This window comes from Canis lupus, chromosome 2 (genome assembly GCF_048164855.1).
Source record: "Canis lupus baileyi chromosome 2, mCanLup2.hap1, whole genome shotgun sequence".
NCBI classification, from domain to species: Eukaryota; Metazoa; Chordata; class Mammalia; order Carnivora; family Canidae; genus Canis; species Canis lupus.
This window is the reverse complement of record NC_132839.1, coordinates 74,536,110-74,555,481: the sequence shown is the minus strand read 5'-3', so window position 1 is coordinate 74,555,481 and position 19,372 is coordinate 74,536,110. Positions and strand designations below refer to the sequence as shown.

The following is a 19,372-nucleotide window of genomic DNA, read 5'->3' as shown; positions in this document are numbered from 1 at the left end:
TCTCTCTCTCTCTCTCTCTCTCTCTCTCTGCTCTCTCTCAAATAAATAAGTAAAATCTTTAAAGAAAATAAAATAAAACATAATTTTAAAATAGTATGTTGTGGTTCATGTCAAATGGTCCCCAACTGCTTCAAAATTTAGGACTGATGGACATAAAGAAACCAGGATGGTTTAGTAAAGTGATCTGAGAGGCCTGGGTTCAGATGCTACCCTTACCAGTGCTCAGCCTCTGTGAACTTCAATTTCTTCTCTAAAATGGAAAAAATAGCTCTGCAGGGGCTGTGCTATCAACAACATATGTGAGATGACAGCTAACTAGCTGATCCATAGTGGGCATTCATTCAGCAAGTACTCTGTGACAGGCTCTTCACAGGCATCTGTATGTACAACGGTCAGCAAAATAGATACAGTTTCTGCCCCCAAGAAGCTGGTAGGCCAGGCACAGTTCTGCAATCCATGGGCCTGAGATGTACAATCGGGGGACCTTCTGTAAGATAAAAAAAAAAAAAATTATGGATGCAAAGTTAGTACAAAAGTGAACATTTATTTGGAATGAGAAAAATATTACAACAGATTACTGTAATCTTAGAGATTCATATTCCTTCTTTTCTGAGGTCTCTTTGGAAATTCATCAGCAATACTTTTCTAGAAATGCTTCTAAATGCAACCAGCTTCCAACCCACCTAGAACATTTTATAGGGACCCATGCAAGTGAGGAGTCCTAAGGCTTCCGCTTCCTTCAGTTCCGGGAAATCTGCCTTTGTTGCCAGGCCTAAAACTAGTAGGTTTTATTTTTGTTATTGTAATAACTGTATTATTTGTAATTTCCAGAGTGGTTTCTACATGGACTGTCTTTAACTCTTCATTCCTAAATCCTGAGGAAAGGCTTCATGTCCCTCACCCAGGCCATTTTAGCTTCATTTATACTCTGAGATATGCTCCTTTTGCATGAAAAAATTACTAACAGGATCCCAATTGTTAATGTAATAATAACAGGAAGCTTAAAATAGCATTCCAACCTCTGCAGAGTTGGCATGCAAATGTTCTTCTTGGGCAAGGAAATTGAACTTCAGTTAAGCATCAATTTGCTAATATTGATTTCTTAAAGCTCCCTTCTAATATCTGGGGAAACCCACAGATGCTTCACTTAATTAATTATAAGCTTTATTCTAGACTTTTTTTTCCCCTCTGTGTTGCCAGGTTTAGACTCTGATTCAAGCATTAGTTGAATTTACTAATATTATCATTGAAATTAGGATTCTATAAGAATATTAAAGCCATTTTTTGAAGGAACAAATATATTAGAGTTTAGTTTTTACATGATTCCTATAGGGAAACCCTGAAACTATACAAATTGATAACAAGCAAAGATTTGTTATAATCATTTGAAAATATGATGATGAAAAGAAAAAAAGAGGGGGCACCTGGGTGGCTCAGTCAGTTGAGCGACAGCCTTGGGCTCAGGTCATGATCCCAGGGTCCTGGGATGGAGCCCTGCATGGGCTCTCTGCCCAGGAGGGACCCTCTTCTTACTCTCCCTCTGTTCTTCCCTCTGCTTGTGCTCTCTCACTCACTCTTTCTCTCTGAAATAAATAAAAGCTTTTTTAAAAAAAGAATATAAGAAGAAAACTCATTAAAACAAAATATAATATGATTATTACTGAGCTATTCCAACTATAGAAAACATGAATTTGAGGGATGCCTGGGTGGCTCAGTTGATTAAGCATCTGCCTTTGGCTCAGGTCATGATCCTGGGGTCCTGGGATAAAGCCCAGAGTCCTGGGTTCCCTACTTATGGGGAGCCTGCTTCTCCCTTTCCCTCTGTCCCTTCCCCTGCTCATGCTGGCTTGCTCGTGCGCTCTTTCCCGCTCTCATGCACACAAATAAATAAAATCTTTAAAAAAAAAAAAAACACACATGAGGGGATCCCTGGGTGGCGCAGCGGTTTGGCGCCTGCCTTTGGCCCAGGGCGCGATCCTGGAGACCCGGGATCGAGTCCCACGTCGGGCTTCCGGTGCATGGAGCCTGCTTCTCCCTCTCCCTCTGCCTATGTCTCTGCCTCTCTCTCTCTCTCTCTCTCTCTCTCTCTCTCTGTGACTATCATAAATAAATAAAAATTTGAAAAAATTTTAAAAAAACGTGAATTTGAGCCATTAAAAATAGGATAGGTAAAAATTTTCTTTATGAAAGGTGGGAACTTTTATTAATATTTAAGCTGCCTCCTAAGACAGATGAGGGTAAGATACTGTTTCCAAGAATTTCAAGATTCAAAAAAAATTTTTTTAAATAACAGTCATATATTTTATTTTATTTTTTTAAAGATTTTACTTTTATGTTATCTCTATAGCCAACATGGGGCTCAAGCTCACAATCCCAAGATCAAGAGTCACATACTCCACCAACTAAGCCAGGTACCCCCACATATTTTTAATGAAATAATAGTCATATATTTTTTATCAATGAACAGTAAAAGTTTGCATACCTTAAGCCCTCAATAAATATTTGTGGAATGCAGAATGAAGGACAGCAATTTTAATTAACAGAAAACTTGATACTAATATAAAGTGCTAGTAGAAGAAACAAATGAATCAATGAATCAAACTGAAATTATGATTGCTATTATTTTTGGTTTCAGGTGTAGAATTTAGTGATTTATCACTTACATATAACACCCAGTGCTCATCATAACAAGTGCCCTCCTTAATCCCCATCACCCATTTAGTCCATCCCCCACCCAACTCCCTCCATCAACCCTCAGTTTGTTTCCCATAGTTAAGAGTCTCTCATGGTTTGCTTCCCTCTCTCTCTTTTTCCTTACCCTCTGTTCATTTGTTTTGTTTCTTAAATTCCACATCTGAGTGAATATCATATGGTATTTGACTTTCTCTAACATTTTGCCAGCATAATACACTCAAGCTCCATCCAATCAAACTGAAATTAATCCCAATTCAAATGGACAATGACTAAAATTCAATCAGCTGCAAGAAATAAATGAGAACACACATATCTAGCCATGAAACTCAAGAGGTAGGGAGAGCTAGCTGCAGACCACTCTTCTAGGCCACACAGACTTCCCACCATTGTTTTTCACAGCAAGATAAATTATTTTCAGCTTAGTCTTTTAATGTACTTCAAATTTATATTTGTGTTATCTTCATAGGGTCTTGACATGTTTACCTCTTTCAATTTTCACAACAATTCTCTAGCGTGTTTCTTTTTAGCTAGAATAACAGAGGGAGAACTGAGGCAACTAGGAGGGGATGATTTATCCAAGGTGATAAAGCCAGTTAGCAGTAGGTCCAATACTAGAGCCTGGGTCTCTTACTTTCAAGACCCTTTCTCCTACAGTAGCATGTAGGTAAATAGCAGTTTCCTGTCGTTCTTGCTAACCATATATCCCCAAATAGACAACCAATGTTTTGAAGCAGTTGGTCAAAGAACACTCACATCAATGGACAAAATGTGTGAAAAGCAATTTGGAACTATGTAAAACAATTTTGAAAATAGGTAGCCCATGCCTGGGATTAACAGAAGGAAAGAATCCAAACAAATTAAAAGTTATATTCCAAAGTTAGATATTACGACATTATTTATGATGGGGGGAAAAAAAGAGAGGAAGGAAGGAAGGAAAGAAAAGCAAGCTAATGCATATCAAAAGAGACATAACTAAGTAAACCATATTTCATCAAATTGGTGAATGGTTATGAAGACTAGGAAGATGGAAAATGCTCAAAGTGATTTTAGCTGGGAAATATATTTGGAAAAATTGGAAGGGAACACAGAAATATGAAAACAGTTTGCTCTGATTGTGGAGTTTTAAAATAAATTTTATAAAATAAAATAAATTTTCTTTAACTGTTTTTATTTAAGACTTTATGAAATAACTTTAACCATAAAAAAGTTTATAGTTCACATGAAGGTATTTCAACCTCAATGTGACTAAAATCATACACAGATGTGGAAATTTAGCTTTCGACAAATGTTTGGGGCTTTCTTAAAAACAGGCGCCTGTGATGTGTGAGGTTTGTTCATCTGTCTTCAACCCCTGTTGTCCACAGGGTCCCACATGTCTTCCTGACCTCTGACCCCGTCTTCACTTTGTTTCTAAAGTCATGCCCACTATCTTATTTGCTTCCTATCATTCATAGAACTTATCTGAGTCTGGTCTTCTAGGCATCAAAGAAGCTACTACGTTAGACTAGAGGAGGGAACAGAACGAGATATTAGGCCCCTGGCTGTTTCTCAATGACATCAGGCCCTGATAGCTGGCTTGGAAAGAAAAAGCTGCTGACTTCCCCTTTAAGCTACTGAATCTACTGAATCTAAAGAACAAAGGTTGAAGCTCCCTTAAATCAATCATTCCAAAGGTAGATGGCCTTGTACAAGATAGAGGGTAACCTTGAAAATCGCACAAGGACTGTTGTGCAAGGTTGCAGAGCCCGGGCCGCACTTCTGCACCCCATTTTAGTTTTCCCAGTAGACCTCCTTCATGAGTGTCAGACCAAAGGACACCCCTAGATATCTCTCTTACATCTAGATTTATATCCAACTCATACCTCGAAGCAATACTTTTTACCTTGTTACTTGGCAAACAGGATCAAGTTATAACCATAAGTGCCACACAAAGAACCTCCCCCACATTCCCCACATAAGCATGGAGAGGCTGTCTTCAGGCCAGAGCACAGATAACCTTAGATACCTTGATAGCCTATGCAAACAGCAGCAAAGGTGAAAGAGACACTGTGGAATACGAAGGTCACCTTGGGGCATGACAACACATATCTATATATAGATATATACAGATATCTCCAGAAAACTTGCTTGGAAGGGAATTGCAAATCTGTGTATCTGTTGTCCTCCAAGCTATCCTATTTCTCATTAAAATGCTGACCTAGGGATGCCTGGGTGCCTCAGTGGCTGGGCGCCTCCCTTTGGCCCAGGGAGTGATCCTGGAATCCAGGGATCGAGTCCCACCATGGAGCCTGCTTCTTCCTCTGCCTGTGTCTCTACCTCTCTGTCTCTCATGAATAAATAAATAAAATCTTTAAAAATAAAATAAAATAAAATGCTGACGTAACCAAGATTTTATCAATGCTTAGGTCATCTTTCATATACTCACTGAAATAGGTATTAGATCATCTATCTTAAAGAAATTCCCCTCTCCTTTTTTTGTTCCTCTGAGGACTGATTTAATAAATGTATACTGATTCCATCTTTCTCTTTAGTTTCTGACGGCATGGTAGTTGTGAGGCAACTTATTGTGACTTGGAATCTTGTGTGTCCAGGGCTTTAGAGTTTACACATCAGAGGGGCACAACAGCCCTGAAGAGATGTACTGATCACTGTGGTGTTTGTGAATGAAATTACAGAGGATAGCAAAGGATTAAAAGAGAGATTGGAATAAAGCAAAGAATGCTGCCTTTGAATTCTAGTCATGCATGATTGCTTTTGTAGCAAATCAGAAGGGAAAAAAAAAAGGAAGAAAGAAAAGGGAGCAGCTTTCAAGTCTCTCTATTGTTATTTCAGCTCCAGAAAAGCCTAGAAAGAGCACCTAAGACCATTTCAGGTGAAGTCTGTCCCAGACTCCCTCTGTGTTTCCTTCCAGAAGCCGGAACTCAGGTTCTGGATTAGGGAGAAGGCCACAGCCTAAATACTTCTCTAGTAGAAGAACATCCTGGAGAATGTTTGGGTGCTGAATGATTCCAGGATCTTCCAGTGAAAATTGAGCAAGGACAAGTGGAATAGTGGTAATACTTCAAAGCATCTACTCCTTCAGAAAATCTTTCAGGGAAGGATTTAAATTAGCTATTGCATAAAGCAAGGAGGCATCTGTTCTGGAATCCTTACCTCTTAGGGTAACACCTATCTCTCCCCATCCTAACACAATTTAGGGAACTTTTCAGTGTTCACAGAATCTATTAGTTTTTTGTTCTGTTTTTTTTTTTTTTAATTTTTATTTATTTATGATAGTCACAGAGAGAGAGAGAGGCAGAGACATGGGCAGAAGGAGAAGCAGGCTCCATGCACCAGGAGCCCGACGTGGGATTCGATCCCGGGTCTCCAGGATTGCGCCCTGGGCCAAAGGCAGGCGCCAAACCGCTGCGCCATCCAGGGATCCCCCCTTTTTTTTTTAAGATTTATTTGAGAGAGAGAGAGAGCATGGGTGGGGAGAGGCAAAGGGAGAAGGAGACAGGCAGGCTCTTGGAGCGGGAAGCTGGTTGTGGGGCTCCATTCCAGGACCCCAAGATCATGACCTGAGCCAAAATCAAGCTTCAGACGCTCAACTGACTGAGCAACCCAGGATCTATGAGGTTTGAACCATTGTTCAGATATGATTGTTTTTGGCCTACAAAAAGGCATTTCAGATCATTCAACCCAGTACAAAATACAGCTCTAATGAGCAAAAGACAAACTAAGAAACAAAACGGAAAGCAGATATTGTGAGTTAAAAATAGTAAGGGTTTGTGCACTTGTTTTAGAAACACCTAAACAGAGGAGGAATTGGGACACCTTGGAAGAGATGTCAGGAGGCAAGCAAGTCTGAGGGGAAGAGATACTGTCACACAGATAAAGGACAATTCTAAGGCTGCCAGGGTCACCAAGTGACCCTGAGCATTAACTGGCCTAGAGTCCTTAATTGTAGGCCTTGATATTGGCTCCCCCTGAAATAGCTCATGACTCTTTACCAAACTTTTAATTATTTTTTCATTTAATGACCTATTTTATGCTGTTTTATACATGTTTTCTTCCACATATTCCATCTTATTTTCTCAATAAGATTATTGGCTCCTGAGGGCACATTTCTGTGCCATTTATTTCAGTCTCTCAGGGCAGATCAAGGCAAACCAAGCACTAAGCTAGTGCTCACTGAGTACCTCTTAAGTAGACTAGAAACCTATCATGAGGCTCTGTTACAAGAAAACCCAACTGGAAATGTAAATTGTGGGAGGACCAATAGCAACGACATGCATCTTTGAGCAGTACCTCCTACATGCTTCATTGTGTGCTACACATTTAATATATATGTTAGCGTCACATCTAACAACTTTACAAAGGGTATTATTATTATTATTATTAACTTCTTTTTACAGCTGAAGATACTAAGAGATTTCAGAAAGGTTAAGTGAATTATCTAAGGCCACATGGTAAGTATCTGAACTTCAAGCCCAAGAGTGCTGAACCCAAAACCCACACTCTTTCCTGCAGGGTATAATCCCTGTCATCCTTTTACAATAGCAGTAATAATAACTGCTATATTAATAATAACAATATTGTTATAAAAGAAGAGTTATAAAAATAAAAGTTATATTAACAATATTAGTGTTATAAAAATAATAGTAACAGTAGTAATAATAATGGATTATATAGGGGTTACTCTGTGCCAGGCACTATTCTAAAGTCCTTTACACGTATTAATTCATTCAATCTTCACAAGCCCAGAAGATGGGATCTATTATTCATTTACAGGACTTGGAGAGTGCATTATCTAGGACTTCTAAGTTAGGGCTAAAAGGAGATTCTGTAGAACAATGAAAGATCATTGCTCTTTGTTTTTTTAAGGAGAGGAAGAAACTCTGTAATCCACACCTTACCTACACTCAGCACCAAGAGGGCGCATGAAAGGAGCCAGGGAGAGCAAAAGTAAGATGGAGTTTGGACCAGGGCTCTTTGCTTGCCCATTGGCAATCCAATAGGAGAGGCTTTACGTTGGAGGCACAGCAGAAGCAGACAGAGAGCAGACTTTGAGATCATTAGGGTTCCCTGACAGCTCTCTGCTGCATCGTGTGCTTCACTAATTTGTCCATGAAAAGACCTTCTACCAGCCAAGTTACAATCCTTGTGAGTTAGGACCATAAAGATTAATGATATTTTCTTCTTATTAGGCTCATTCGAAAGTTTGGCATAACTACAACACAAATTTCCGCCCATATCAGAAGGGTTTGTTATCAATCACGTTGGGATCCCATTGGATTGAACCAAACAGATCAGAAAACATGATGGATATACTCAAATGTCAACAATCCATGGTTTCAGTGCTCGGGTGGTTTGCCAACCCCATCCATGGGAATGGAGACTATCCAGAAGTGATGAAAAAGAAGTTGCTCTCCACTCTACCCCTTTTCTCTGAAGCAGAGAAGAATGAAGTGAGGGGCACAGCTGACTTCTTTGCCTTTTCCTTTGGACCCAACAATTTCAAGCCCCAGAACACCATGGCTAAAATGGGACAAAATGTGTCACTCAATTTAAGAGAAGTGCTGAATTGGATTAAACTGGAATATGGCAACCCCCGAATCTTGATTGCTGAGAATGGCTGGTTCACAGACAGTCATGTGAAAACAGAAGATACCACAGCCATTTACATGATGAAGAATTTCCTCAACCAGGTTCTTCAAGGTTGGTTGCACATTAGCTCAATTTTTTAAAACTTTGTAATACATATCCTATAGGACACTTAAAGTCATCTTTGAACATATTATTGTTGTTGGGCTTTCCCATTGTGCAATGTTGATAGAATTTTTGTGTTACTCTCATGTCCTTTTTTTTTTTTTAATTTATGATAGGCACACAGTGAGAGAGAGAGGCAGAGACACAGGCAGAGGGAGAAGCAGGCTCCATGCACCGGGAGCCCGACGTGGGACTCGATCCCGGGTCTCCAGGATCAGGCCCTGGGCCAAAGGCAGGCACTATACCGCTGCGCCACCCAGGGATCCCTCTCATGTCCTTTTTAAATAAAAGTTTGAAAACAAAATAATACTAGACTGTAGATATACACCCTTGTTGGCAACAAGGTGCTGTATCATTCTTTTTATTTTTATTTTTTAAAGATTTAAAAAATGTATTTATTTATTTGAGATATGGAGGAGCAAGGGGGAAGTGAGAGAGATTCTCAAGCAAATTCCAGGCTGAGCATAGAGACTCAGGAAAGGGTTGATCTCTCAAGCCTGAGATCATGACCTGAATCGGGAGTTAGACACTTAACTGACTAAGCCACCCAGTTGCCCTCATGCTCAATCATCCTTTTTAAAAGGACACATGCTACAAGAGATATGTTCCAAAGTTTTCCAACAGTAGTACCTTAGTCTGAGATACTGAAAGCTTTTCTTGAAATTAGGCTCCTTAAAAAGAGCACCTGGATGACCAGTTGGTTGAGCATTCCACTCTTGATATGGATTCAGGTTGTGATCTCAGGGTCGTGGCATGGAGCCCTGTGGAGGTCTATGTGCTCAGTGGGGAGCCTGCTTCTCTCTGTCTCCCTTTCCCTCTGCCCCTCCCCCCACTTGATCTACCTCAAATAAGTAAATAAATAAATCTTTAAAGAAAAAATAAATTGTGCTCTTTTTATTCTATTACATGACTAAATGGTGAAAAGGTCTAAAGAGTGAGCCATGAATGGCAAAATTGAGTAATTTCTATTGCTCCTGGGTGTTTCTCTGACCCCTACTAACCCCCTCATTCCTTTTCTGCTACTCAAGTAGTGACATCTACAGGTGGCTGATTGAAATAATGGAGCAGAAGACAAACTCAAATGATGATGGGTCTGTCCCCTACAGAATTGGGCTCCATTTCACCCAAATATAAAGAAATTCTCAGTAGATCTTTCTAAAAGTTTGTAGCCCTCTTTAGAAGTCGCAAGCCTATGGGTGCCTGGCTGGCCCAGTCAGTAGAGCATGCAACTATTTTTTTTTTTTTGAAGATTTTATTTATTCCAGAGAGAGAGAGAGAGAGAGAGTAACTGGGATTAGAGCAGGGGGAGAGGAACCAGCAGACTCTGCACTGAGTGTGGAGCCTGTCACAGGGCTCGATCTCAAGACCCTGAGATCACAACCTGAGCTTAAACCAAGAGTCAAATGCTTAACCAACTAAGCCACCCTGGCGCTCCTGAGTATACAGTTCTCGATCTTAGGGTGTTGAGTCCCAGCCCCACATTCGGGATAGAGTTTACTTAAAAATAAATAAACTAATTAACTAATTATAATTTAGAAGTCACAAGCCTAGAGGAAAACACAGGTTCTGCAGGAGTACCTTCAGGGAAGGTCCTCAGGGAGAGCAAGATCTTTTTGCCCCAAACTGTGGGAAGGAGCATCATGGAACAGCCACGCCCAGCCATGGGCATGTGCACATGGGGGCCTCCAGAGCAAAGGACTCTGCCTAGAGAGCCTTGGCCAAATACCATGCAGTTGGGCAGAAGGGGTATCCATTCCCTAGGTGTTACCATTCCATCTCCCCTGAGGGCCCTACAACACCAAAGGGACTAGAACCAGGGCCTACTGGAATGTATTGATCTCACTAGAATCTCTTGGGCTGGATCTCGCACCTTTTAGGAAAAGAACATCAGTGACAAAAACCCAAAAATGCGGAAGTGATGCATTTCTATGAGAGAATTGGAAGCTTTTAAGAAAAGAAAAATAGTTCTTAATTGATTTAGGTATTTGTTGCTTTTATTGCTGTTGTTGATTCTCATATTTCATTTCTACCCAATTCCTAAAAGTTATTGAATCAGGGGTGCCCGGCTGGCTCAGTCGGTAGAGCATGTGACTCTTGGTCTTGGGGTTGTAAGTTGGAGTTCCACATTCTCGAAAAAAAAAATAGATCTTTAAAAAATAAGTTATTGAATTGGAGTTTTCAAAGATCCTGAAAGATCTTTTCCAATCTTTTCTGTTAACAAACGAGATCAATAAATTTGCCCAATAGCACCCTCCCAGGAGCATAGCAGCCCCCTACCTCCTGCCCCTCACCAGTCAGTTCTCTTAAAGCACTATACTATTTCTCCTCATGGACACTCACTTATGGTCATTCTGCAAGCTGATTTTTCAGTCCTTAAAGGGTGGTTTCATAGAAGATAGTTTGTGCACAAATGGGAACTAACCCAAGCTTGCAATGAAAAACTCTTGGTCACGAGCAGACATCTGCCTTGGTCCCAAAGGGTTCTGGGAATTTCTATGCCTTCTGACACAGATTCACACACTAATATTCTCAGGAATATTTTAAAATTGATCTTTTAACTGTGTCTTTTACTTGCTGTGAGTAGGGGGAGGACCATTCTGGATGAAACTGACTGCCGCTTCTCAAGTATAAACATGAATCTTCTATTTTATATAATGAGCCTGTAATTTAGGAAAAAAGTTGGTTTCACAATATGCTCCTGGCAACATGTCCCCTGGCAGATTGTTAGCGAATCATAAACATGAGCAAGAGTGAACATCTCTGCTTTTCTTCCTCTGTGCAGCAATAAGGTTTGACGAAATACAAGTGTTTGGCTACACTGCTTGGTCTCTCCTGGATGGCTTTGAATGGCAGGATGCTTACTCCACTCGCCGAGGATTATTTTATGTGGATTTTAATAGTAAACAAAAAGAAAGAAAGCCCAAGTCTTCGGCATATTACTATAAACAGATCATACAAGAAAATGGTTTTACTTTCAAAGAGTCCACCCCAGATGTGCAGGGTCAGTTTCCCTGTGACTTCTCATGGGGTGTCACCGAATCTGTCCTTAAGGTAAGTGACTGCTTACAAAGTAACCATAAATTGGTGCAAATAGTACACAGTATTTTATTTCCTTTATTCAGTGACAGCTGTCAGACAATAGCAAATATGACTATTTGGAGGTTATAGAGGGGAGTTGGGGTAAGAGGAAGGAAGGTGAGAATCAAGGCTTATGGAGAGCCTTTCATGTGCTAGAATTTATCTTTGGTGATGGAGATGGGAGGCTGCCCTCAAGAAGTATACAGTCTCCAGGGAACTTATAGCTATTTTTGCAAGAGGCATTGGTCAGTAGTATCAAAATTATAAACTTTTTTATATATTTTGTTTTGCCAAAAGCAAATTATTATTAGTGGCCCTTTATTTAACTGGTTCCTGTTATTTGATAGATTTGAATAATTTGCTTATGAGGTCCCTATGTCCTGGTGGGGACTCCCAAGCCTCATTCGTCACCTTCATCACATGACTTACTTAAATGCCACCTTCTCAATAAGGCTTCCCTCCACTCCAAAAAAATCACAATCCTCTCATTCCCCTTTATTCCTTTCCCCCCCATATATGCTATTCATCACTATCTAACATACTACTATGTACTTTTCACACGTTTCTTTTGTTCTCTAGCTGTATTGAGATATAACTGACTACCACATTATGTAAGTTTAACAACACATTGACTTGATTCAATTATATATTGCAAAATGAATACCACCATAACAATTCCCATTTCTTTTTGTGGTGAGAACATTTAAGATCTATTCTCTTGGCAACTTTATGTAATACAGCGTCATTACTAATAATCACTATGCTGTGCATCAGATCCTCAGAACTTAATTTTATCACTGGATGTTTGTACCCTTTAACCAATATCTCCCCATGTCCCCCACCTCCACAGCCCCTTGTAACTGCTCTATGGATTTTTCTTTTTTTTTTTTTTTATAATTTATTTATTTATTTATTTATGATAGTCACACACAGAGAGAGAGAGAGAGAGAGGCAGAGACACAGGCAGAGGGAGAAGCAGGCTCCATGCACCGGGAGCCCGACGTGGGATTTGATCCCAGGTCTCCAGGATCGCGCCCTAGGCCAAAGGCAGGCGCTAAACCGCTGCGCCACCCAGGGATCCCTCTATGGATTTTTCTTATGTCATTTTTTCACCCTACTAGAATGCAAGCTTTTTCTGCAGAAGGGTGGAGATGCTTGAGGCTTTGCTCCCTGCTGTGTGCCTTACTAGGGCAGCGTCGGGTACATGGACCACTGAGCACCGGCCATGTACCATGCAAAGTGAATTTGTTAAGGCCAACTTTTAGAGCCAGATGAGACCTTAGAGACCTCCTCTTCCAAATCCTTCATTTTACAGATAAGGAAAGTGAGATCTATCATTTCATAAATGAGTCCAAGGTAACATAAGTAGTAGCAGGACTGTAACAGGCATCCCCAAGCCCCCACATTTACAGTGCTCTTTTCAAAATAATAGCAACTATTTTTTAAAGATTTATTTATTCATGAGACTCAGAGAGAGAGAGAGAGAGAGAGGCACAGACACAGGCAGAGGGAGAAGCAGGCTCCATTCCATGCAGGGAGCAGGACATGCGACTCCATCCCAGATCTCCAGGACCACACCCTGGCCTGAAGGCGGCGCCGCTGAGCCACCCGGGCTGCCCGCAGCTATTTTTTTAAGTCCTTATTATGTGCCAAGCATATAACTGTTGTATATATGCATATTCTCTCCTAAATCTTAAAACCCTCATTTTACAAGCAAGGAAACTGAGGCTTAGGGAGGTTACCTGATTTGTTCAGGGTACCCAGATCTGTCTGCTTCCTGACACCATGCTATAAGACCTCACAATTCCACACTATGGCCTATATTCTAGAAGCATATGGAAAGCCAGCAAGATCTACAAGGGATGAGACCAAACAAAAGGGCTCAAACCATGAATGAATAAAGTTCACATATTATGAATCTCAGTCCCTGTTGATACTTAAACATGATTTGGTAAAGGCTCAAAGATAATATAGGGGGGAAAGATAGAGTAACCTAAATACAGAACTGACTCATCTTCAATTTGTGTCTCCTGTAGAGCCAACTACTTACTCGGTTGCTATCTCTTCCACATGGCAAAGGCAGGCCATCTTTCCCCTACTACTTCAAATGGGTTTATACTTTTTATAATTCCACACCCAACAAAGAAAGATCCCAGGAGAGATAAGAGTTCCTGCCTGTATATGACCCAACCTGCAAGTTTCTGCTTCATCTAAAGACCCACTTGTGCCCCAGTGATTGACACTGTGAATGTCTATCCTACCTGGGGACCCTACCCTACTCCTAGGAGGAAGAGTGAATCACTTGGGTCAGAGGAAAGCAATTCTATGATCAACTAGTTCTGAGTCTCATGCTTATACCTGAAGCCCAGGGAGGCATCAGCTGCCCTTGAACTTGGACTAAGAGTGAGGATGAATTGTTTGCCAAGAAAAATGAGAGTGCTTTTTGAAAACACAGTCAGAGGATGTATGAGTAGATGCCAAAAAACTAGATGTCCTCTATAGGAAGACTGACAAAATGAAAGTAACACTTAAAAAATATTAGTATATCTACCTATAAACATCCCTATCTTATTTTCCTCCAGCCTCTCAGTATTCTTTTCTCCTCTCACCTTTTGTTTTGAGAAATTTCAACCTAGTGCAATAAACACTCATATTCCCTTCATCTAGATTGACTAATTTTTAGCATGTTGCCACAATTTCTTTCTCTTTTATAAACCAGTGAAAAGTTGCAGACATTATTACACTTCACCCCAAAATATTTCTATTCAAACGTGTCTCCTAAAAATAAGAACATTCTCCTATATCATTATAGCATTATCAAACCCATATTTAATATTGATTCATATCATCTAACATACATTCCATATTCAAATTATCCTAAATGTTCCCAAAATGTCCTTATAAAGATTTTTAGATCAAGAATACAAACAAGGATGACACATTGGTTCTCATTTATCTTCAGCCTCCTTTAATTCAGAATAATTCCCCCAAGTTCATGTTATTATCACTTTTGAAGAGCCCAGAACATTTGATTGGAGAATGTCTCATGTTCTCCATTTCTTTTTTTCTTTATTGTAAAGATAAATAAACTTCTGTAAAGATAAACTTCTGTAAAGATACTACATAGATGAGGTTGTATTTCCCAATATATTGCATCAGGAAGCACGTGTCATTGTTTCATTATGGAAGATGTTATTGTGTTGAAGTAGTAGTTACCATATTTCTTGATTAAGGCAGCATTTGCCAGACCTCTTAATTGAAAGGTAACTTTTCCATTTGTAATTAAGACGTAATCTAAAAAAAAAAAAAAAAACAAGAAGTAATCTGCTGGTTACACTTAGAGACCATATACATATCCTGCTTCCCAACAACATATCACTAATGGTCTTTTTTTTCTTAAGATTTTATTTATTTATTCATGAGAGACACAGAGAGAGAGGCAGAGACACAGGCAGAGGGAGAAGCAGGCTCTCTGAAAAGAGCCTGATGCAGGACTCAACCCCAGGACTCCACCCCAGGACTCCAGGATCGCAACCTGAGCCAAAGGCAGATGCTCAACCACTGAGCCATCCAGGCGCCCTACTAATGGCCTTAATATTGATTCATAAAATTTACCTGAATGATTACTTTGTAGATTGCAAAATGATGAATTTCTAATTGTTATTCCTTCTACGTATATTAGGTAATTCTTTTAATTTCAATGCATTATATATAATTCATTACTGTAATTGTTTCATTAGTCCTTTTGATGCACAAATTATCTCAAAGGTGGCCAGTGGGACTCCTTCAAACTGCTCCTGTGTGACATTTCCTTTTCAGTTTTTAAGTGCATCCTTATTTTTCTGGCATAAGATGTACCAGCATCACCTCATTCTTTTCCTGCCCCAGATAGGAAAAAGCCATTTCTCCAAGGAGTCCAGGATCCTCTTAGTGGGAAACAGAATTTTAGAACTAAGCTCTTGGGAGCTAGGGTTGAGATCATAGTTCACCATTTCCAACCAGATGTCTAAGCAGATTAATCACACCCACTTCTCAACCGAATGCTTTTTGGAGGTTTTTAAAAGATTTGCATTTGGCTTGCCTTACCTCATAGCAAGATTGCTCTTTGAACATCCTTTCAACATTAAGATGCTCTGAGGTTTCAAAACACTGGGATTGTCAATCTAAGCTAGAAGGATTTTACTCAATTATATGCAGATTTAACTTCATGCTCACATGATCAATGCTCTCTTAGTTTAATGTTCTAGATAACTAGCTGGCAGATGGTAAGTGGGCAGTGATATGGTTTTGTAATTAGACTATGAAGGATGACATACGAGAAAACAATTAGAGGGAAAATATTTACCCAAGGTTAATTACCATTTTTCCAGGTGTATTTAAATTCAGCCATAGGAAGGAAAAGTACTTTAAAACAAGTACAGAACTTTTATTTTTTCTTATTAATTTTGAAGTTGGAAATGTTTCTCTTAAGCCCTTTTCTGTTTTAATTTAGACTCAAGGGCCTAACAGGAAATTATTGCAACCGTGGAAAACTAAACCCAAGTCATGACTACCTTATGTTTGTAGATTGCTTTAGAGTTGACAGAGTGCTTTCCCAGAGTCATTGACTCCTCACAACACACCTGTGCGGTGCGTGAGATTGCTCTGTTACTATACAGAGTTGCCAAATCCGAGTTTCAAGGGGGCAGAATAAGGACAGGAGTCCAGGATTATCTTCTTACTGGGAAGCAGGGTATGACACACCATCAGATCCAAAGTCAATTTGGGAGTTTCCTGGGGATATTTTATGTTTTTTTTTCCAGTCATAATCCCAGTACCTTGCATAAAGAGGGTGTTTGGTATTTTCCTATTGGATGAACACATGCCGTATTCTCACAGGCACATGGGTAGGGACAACATAATGATGCATATGTGGTCTCCCTTGGACTTTTCAAATATAAGGTGTTAGAGAGTTGCGTTAGGTACAAGGTAAGGGGTTGTTCCCTACGCCATCCCACTGGCCTCTTTTAAGAACTCTGGCTGGGTCAACCAGCCACCTCTAACTCCAAGTTCTGATCTCAGTGAAATCCTTTGCAGCTGGAATTTCAACTTTGCTGGCCATTTATGGGAGGGTTTAGAAGGTCAACCTTCCTTCTAACTAAGCCAAATTTCCAGATGCATTTGCACAGAATCATGTGAGACCCCACTACGTCACTTCAGTTTTTAGGACAAATGAACTAGAAAACCGTTTCTCAGTGTTTTCTGAAAAACAACTTGCCTTGGAAGCCAAGCCGTGGGTGTGGTCCCTTTCCTGTCTTCTGGTCTCCCTGAGAGATTGCAAGAGCTGGATGGGAGGATAATCCAGCAGGCCTCTTGCATGACATCACCAGCGCTGCAAGAACATGCAGGTGGTTAAGGCTCCATGCTTCATTCATTTTCTCTATTGTCAGTAAGCAGCACAGTAAGACCGGGGCTCTTCTTCCCCTTCCATGGTGCATGCTAAGGGCCCGTGAGCCGGGTGTGCTTTACCTGAATGTGCTTGTTTTTCACAGCCCAAAGTCGTGGCTTCCTCCCCACAGTTCAGCGACCCTCACCTGTACGTGTGGAATGTGACAGGCAACAGACTGTTGCACCGAGTGGAAGGGGTGAGGCTGAAGACACGGCCGGCTCAATGCACAGATTTTGTCAGCATCAAAAGACAACTTGAGATGTTGGCGAGGATGAACGTCACTCACTACAGGTTTGCTCTGGACTGGCCCTCCATCCTTCCCACCGGCAACCTGTCCACGGTTAACCGACAAGCCCTGAGGTACTACAGGTGTGTGGTCAGCGAGTCGCTGAAGCTCAGCATCTCCCCGATGGTCACGCTGTACTACCCGACCCACGCCCACCTGGGCCTCCCCTCGCCGCTGCTGCACAGCGGGGGCTGGCTGAACGCGTCCACCGCCCGCGCCTTCCAGGACTATGCCGGGCTGTGCTTCCAGGAGCTGGGGGACCTGGTGAAGCTCTGGATCACCATCAATGAGCCCAACCGGCTGAGTGACGTCTACAGCCACACCAGCAGCGACACCTACCGGGCAGCGCACAACCTGCTGATCGCCCACGCCCTGGTGTGGCACCTGTACGACCGGCGGTACCGGCCGGCGCAGCGCGGGGCCGTGTCGCTGTCCCTGCACTCGGACTGGGCGGAGCCCGCCAACCCCTACGCCGACTCGCACTGGAAGGCGGCCGAGCGCTTCCTGCAGTTCGAAATCGCCTGGTTCGCCGAGCCGCTCTTCAAGACCGGGGACTACCCGCCGGCCATGAGGGAGTACATCGCCTCCAAGAACAGGCAGGGGCTCTCGCGCTCCACCCTGCCCCGCTTCACCGACGAGGAGAGGAGGCTGGTCAAGGGCGCCGCCGACTTCTACGCGCTGAACCACTTCACCACCAGGTTCGTGATGCACGCGCGCCAGAACGGCAGCCGCTACGACGCGGACCGCGACGTCCAGTTCCTGCAGGACATCACCTGCCTGAGCTCCCCCAGCCGCCTGGCCGTCCTGCCCTGGGGGGAGCGCAAGGTGCTCAGGTGGATCCAGAAGAACTACGGAGACGTGGACGTGTACATCACGGCCAGTGGCATCGATGACCAGTCTCTGGAAAATGATGAGCTCAGAAAATACTACTTGGAGAAATACATCCAGGAGGCTCTGAAAGGTGAGGTCCGGGCCCACCCCGGATACCGTGAAATGACATTACCGGCTGAGGTGAACGAAGGAAGGAACGAGGGGAGGAGGTGCGTTAGTGACAGTGCCAGCTCATGAGCGAAAATTGGGCGCGTATAGGCAAGTATTTTTTTTTAAAGATCAAGAAAATGCAAATTACCTGAACTCTCACTCCCCCCAAACAAGCACTGGTAGTATTTTGGATTATTTACTCCCAGTACGCATGCTGGACACTTTTAGTACAAGTGGAAGTTTTTGTATCCAATTTTTTTTTCTAAATATAACATTATAAGTGTTCCACGTTTCTAAAATTGCCTTAATATTATTTTAATGGTTGCCTAAAAGCCCATCATATGAACATATCTTCTTTTTTTTTAAGGGCATCTACATATGCCATGAAGCTTTCCTTTTTTTTTTTTTTTTTTTTTTTTAAGATTTTATTTATTTACTCATGAGAGAGGCAGAGGGAGAAGCAGGCTCCATGCAGGAAGCCAGTAAGATTTTTAACATGTCAGAGGCAAAAAGCTCTATGGAGAAAAAACAGCAGGGAAGAGGGTGACAGGAAGTGGGGTACGGGAGTAGTTACTATTCTAAGGCGTGGTTGGGGAAGTCTTCCAAGATCTGGAGGAGCAAGGCAGAAAACTATCCAGTTATCCGTGAAGTGTTCCCAGTAAGAACAGCAAATGCAAAACCCTAATGTGGGACCATACCTGGCTGTTTGAGGTTCAGGAAGGAGGTCAACCTGGTTGAAATGAGCAACGGGGGAAAGTAATCAAAGATGAGGTCAAGGAAGTACAAGAACTGTGGCTCTTACTCTGAGATAGGCAAGCCATGGAAGGGGACATGATCTAACAGTTTAAAAGAATCACTCTCGCTACTCTTTTTGAATACATTATAAAGGAGCAAGAACAGAATCAGGGAGGGTTGGGGTAGTGTAAGTAAGAAATAATGGGGGACTGGATTAGGTTATTAAAAATGGAGATAGTTAAGAACGCCTGGGTGGCTCAGCAGTTGAGCATCTGCCTTTAGCTCAGGGCGAGATCCTGGAGTCCCAGGATCGATTCCGGCATCAGGCTCCCTGCATGGAGCCTGCTTCTCCCTCTGCCTCTGCCTCTCATGAATAAATAAAATCTTAAAAAAAAAAAAAAAAAAAAGTGGAGATGGTT

General features: G+C 41.6%; 1 protein-coding gene and 1 long non-coding RNA gene across 3 annotated transcripts in view; one reads left to right on the top strand and one right to left on the bottom strand.

The window, feature by feature from the left end:
- The window catches only part of KLB (klotho beta), a 37,098-nt gene that overhangs the window by 13,814 nt on the left and 3,912 nt on the right, over positions 1–19,372 (top strand). The window contains exons 2-4 of one of the 2 annotated variants that reach the window (XM_072807271.1): positions 7,884–8,394; positions 11,228–11,496; positions 17,055–18,198. In XM_072807271.1, coding sequence (XP_072663372.1) covers positions 7,884–8,394; positions 11,228–11,496; positions 17,055–18,198 — 1,924 coding nt within the window. Of the gene's footprint in view, positions 1–7,883; positions 8,395–11,227; positions 11,497–17,054; positions 18,327–19,372 lie in introns of both variants that reach the window. The other variant, XM_072807281.1, reaches the window with a different exon arrangement.
- On the bottom strand, positions 14,469–17,748 carry LOC140621858 (uncharacterized). Its single transcript, XR_012021585.1, has 3 exons — positions 17,622–17,748; positions 16,781–16,894; positions 14,469–14,817 (listed from the first exon to the last, which is right to left on the bottom strand). It is a non-coding gene; the product is annotated as an uncharacterized lncRNA (long non-coding RNA).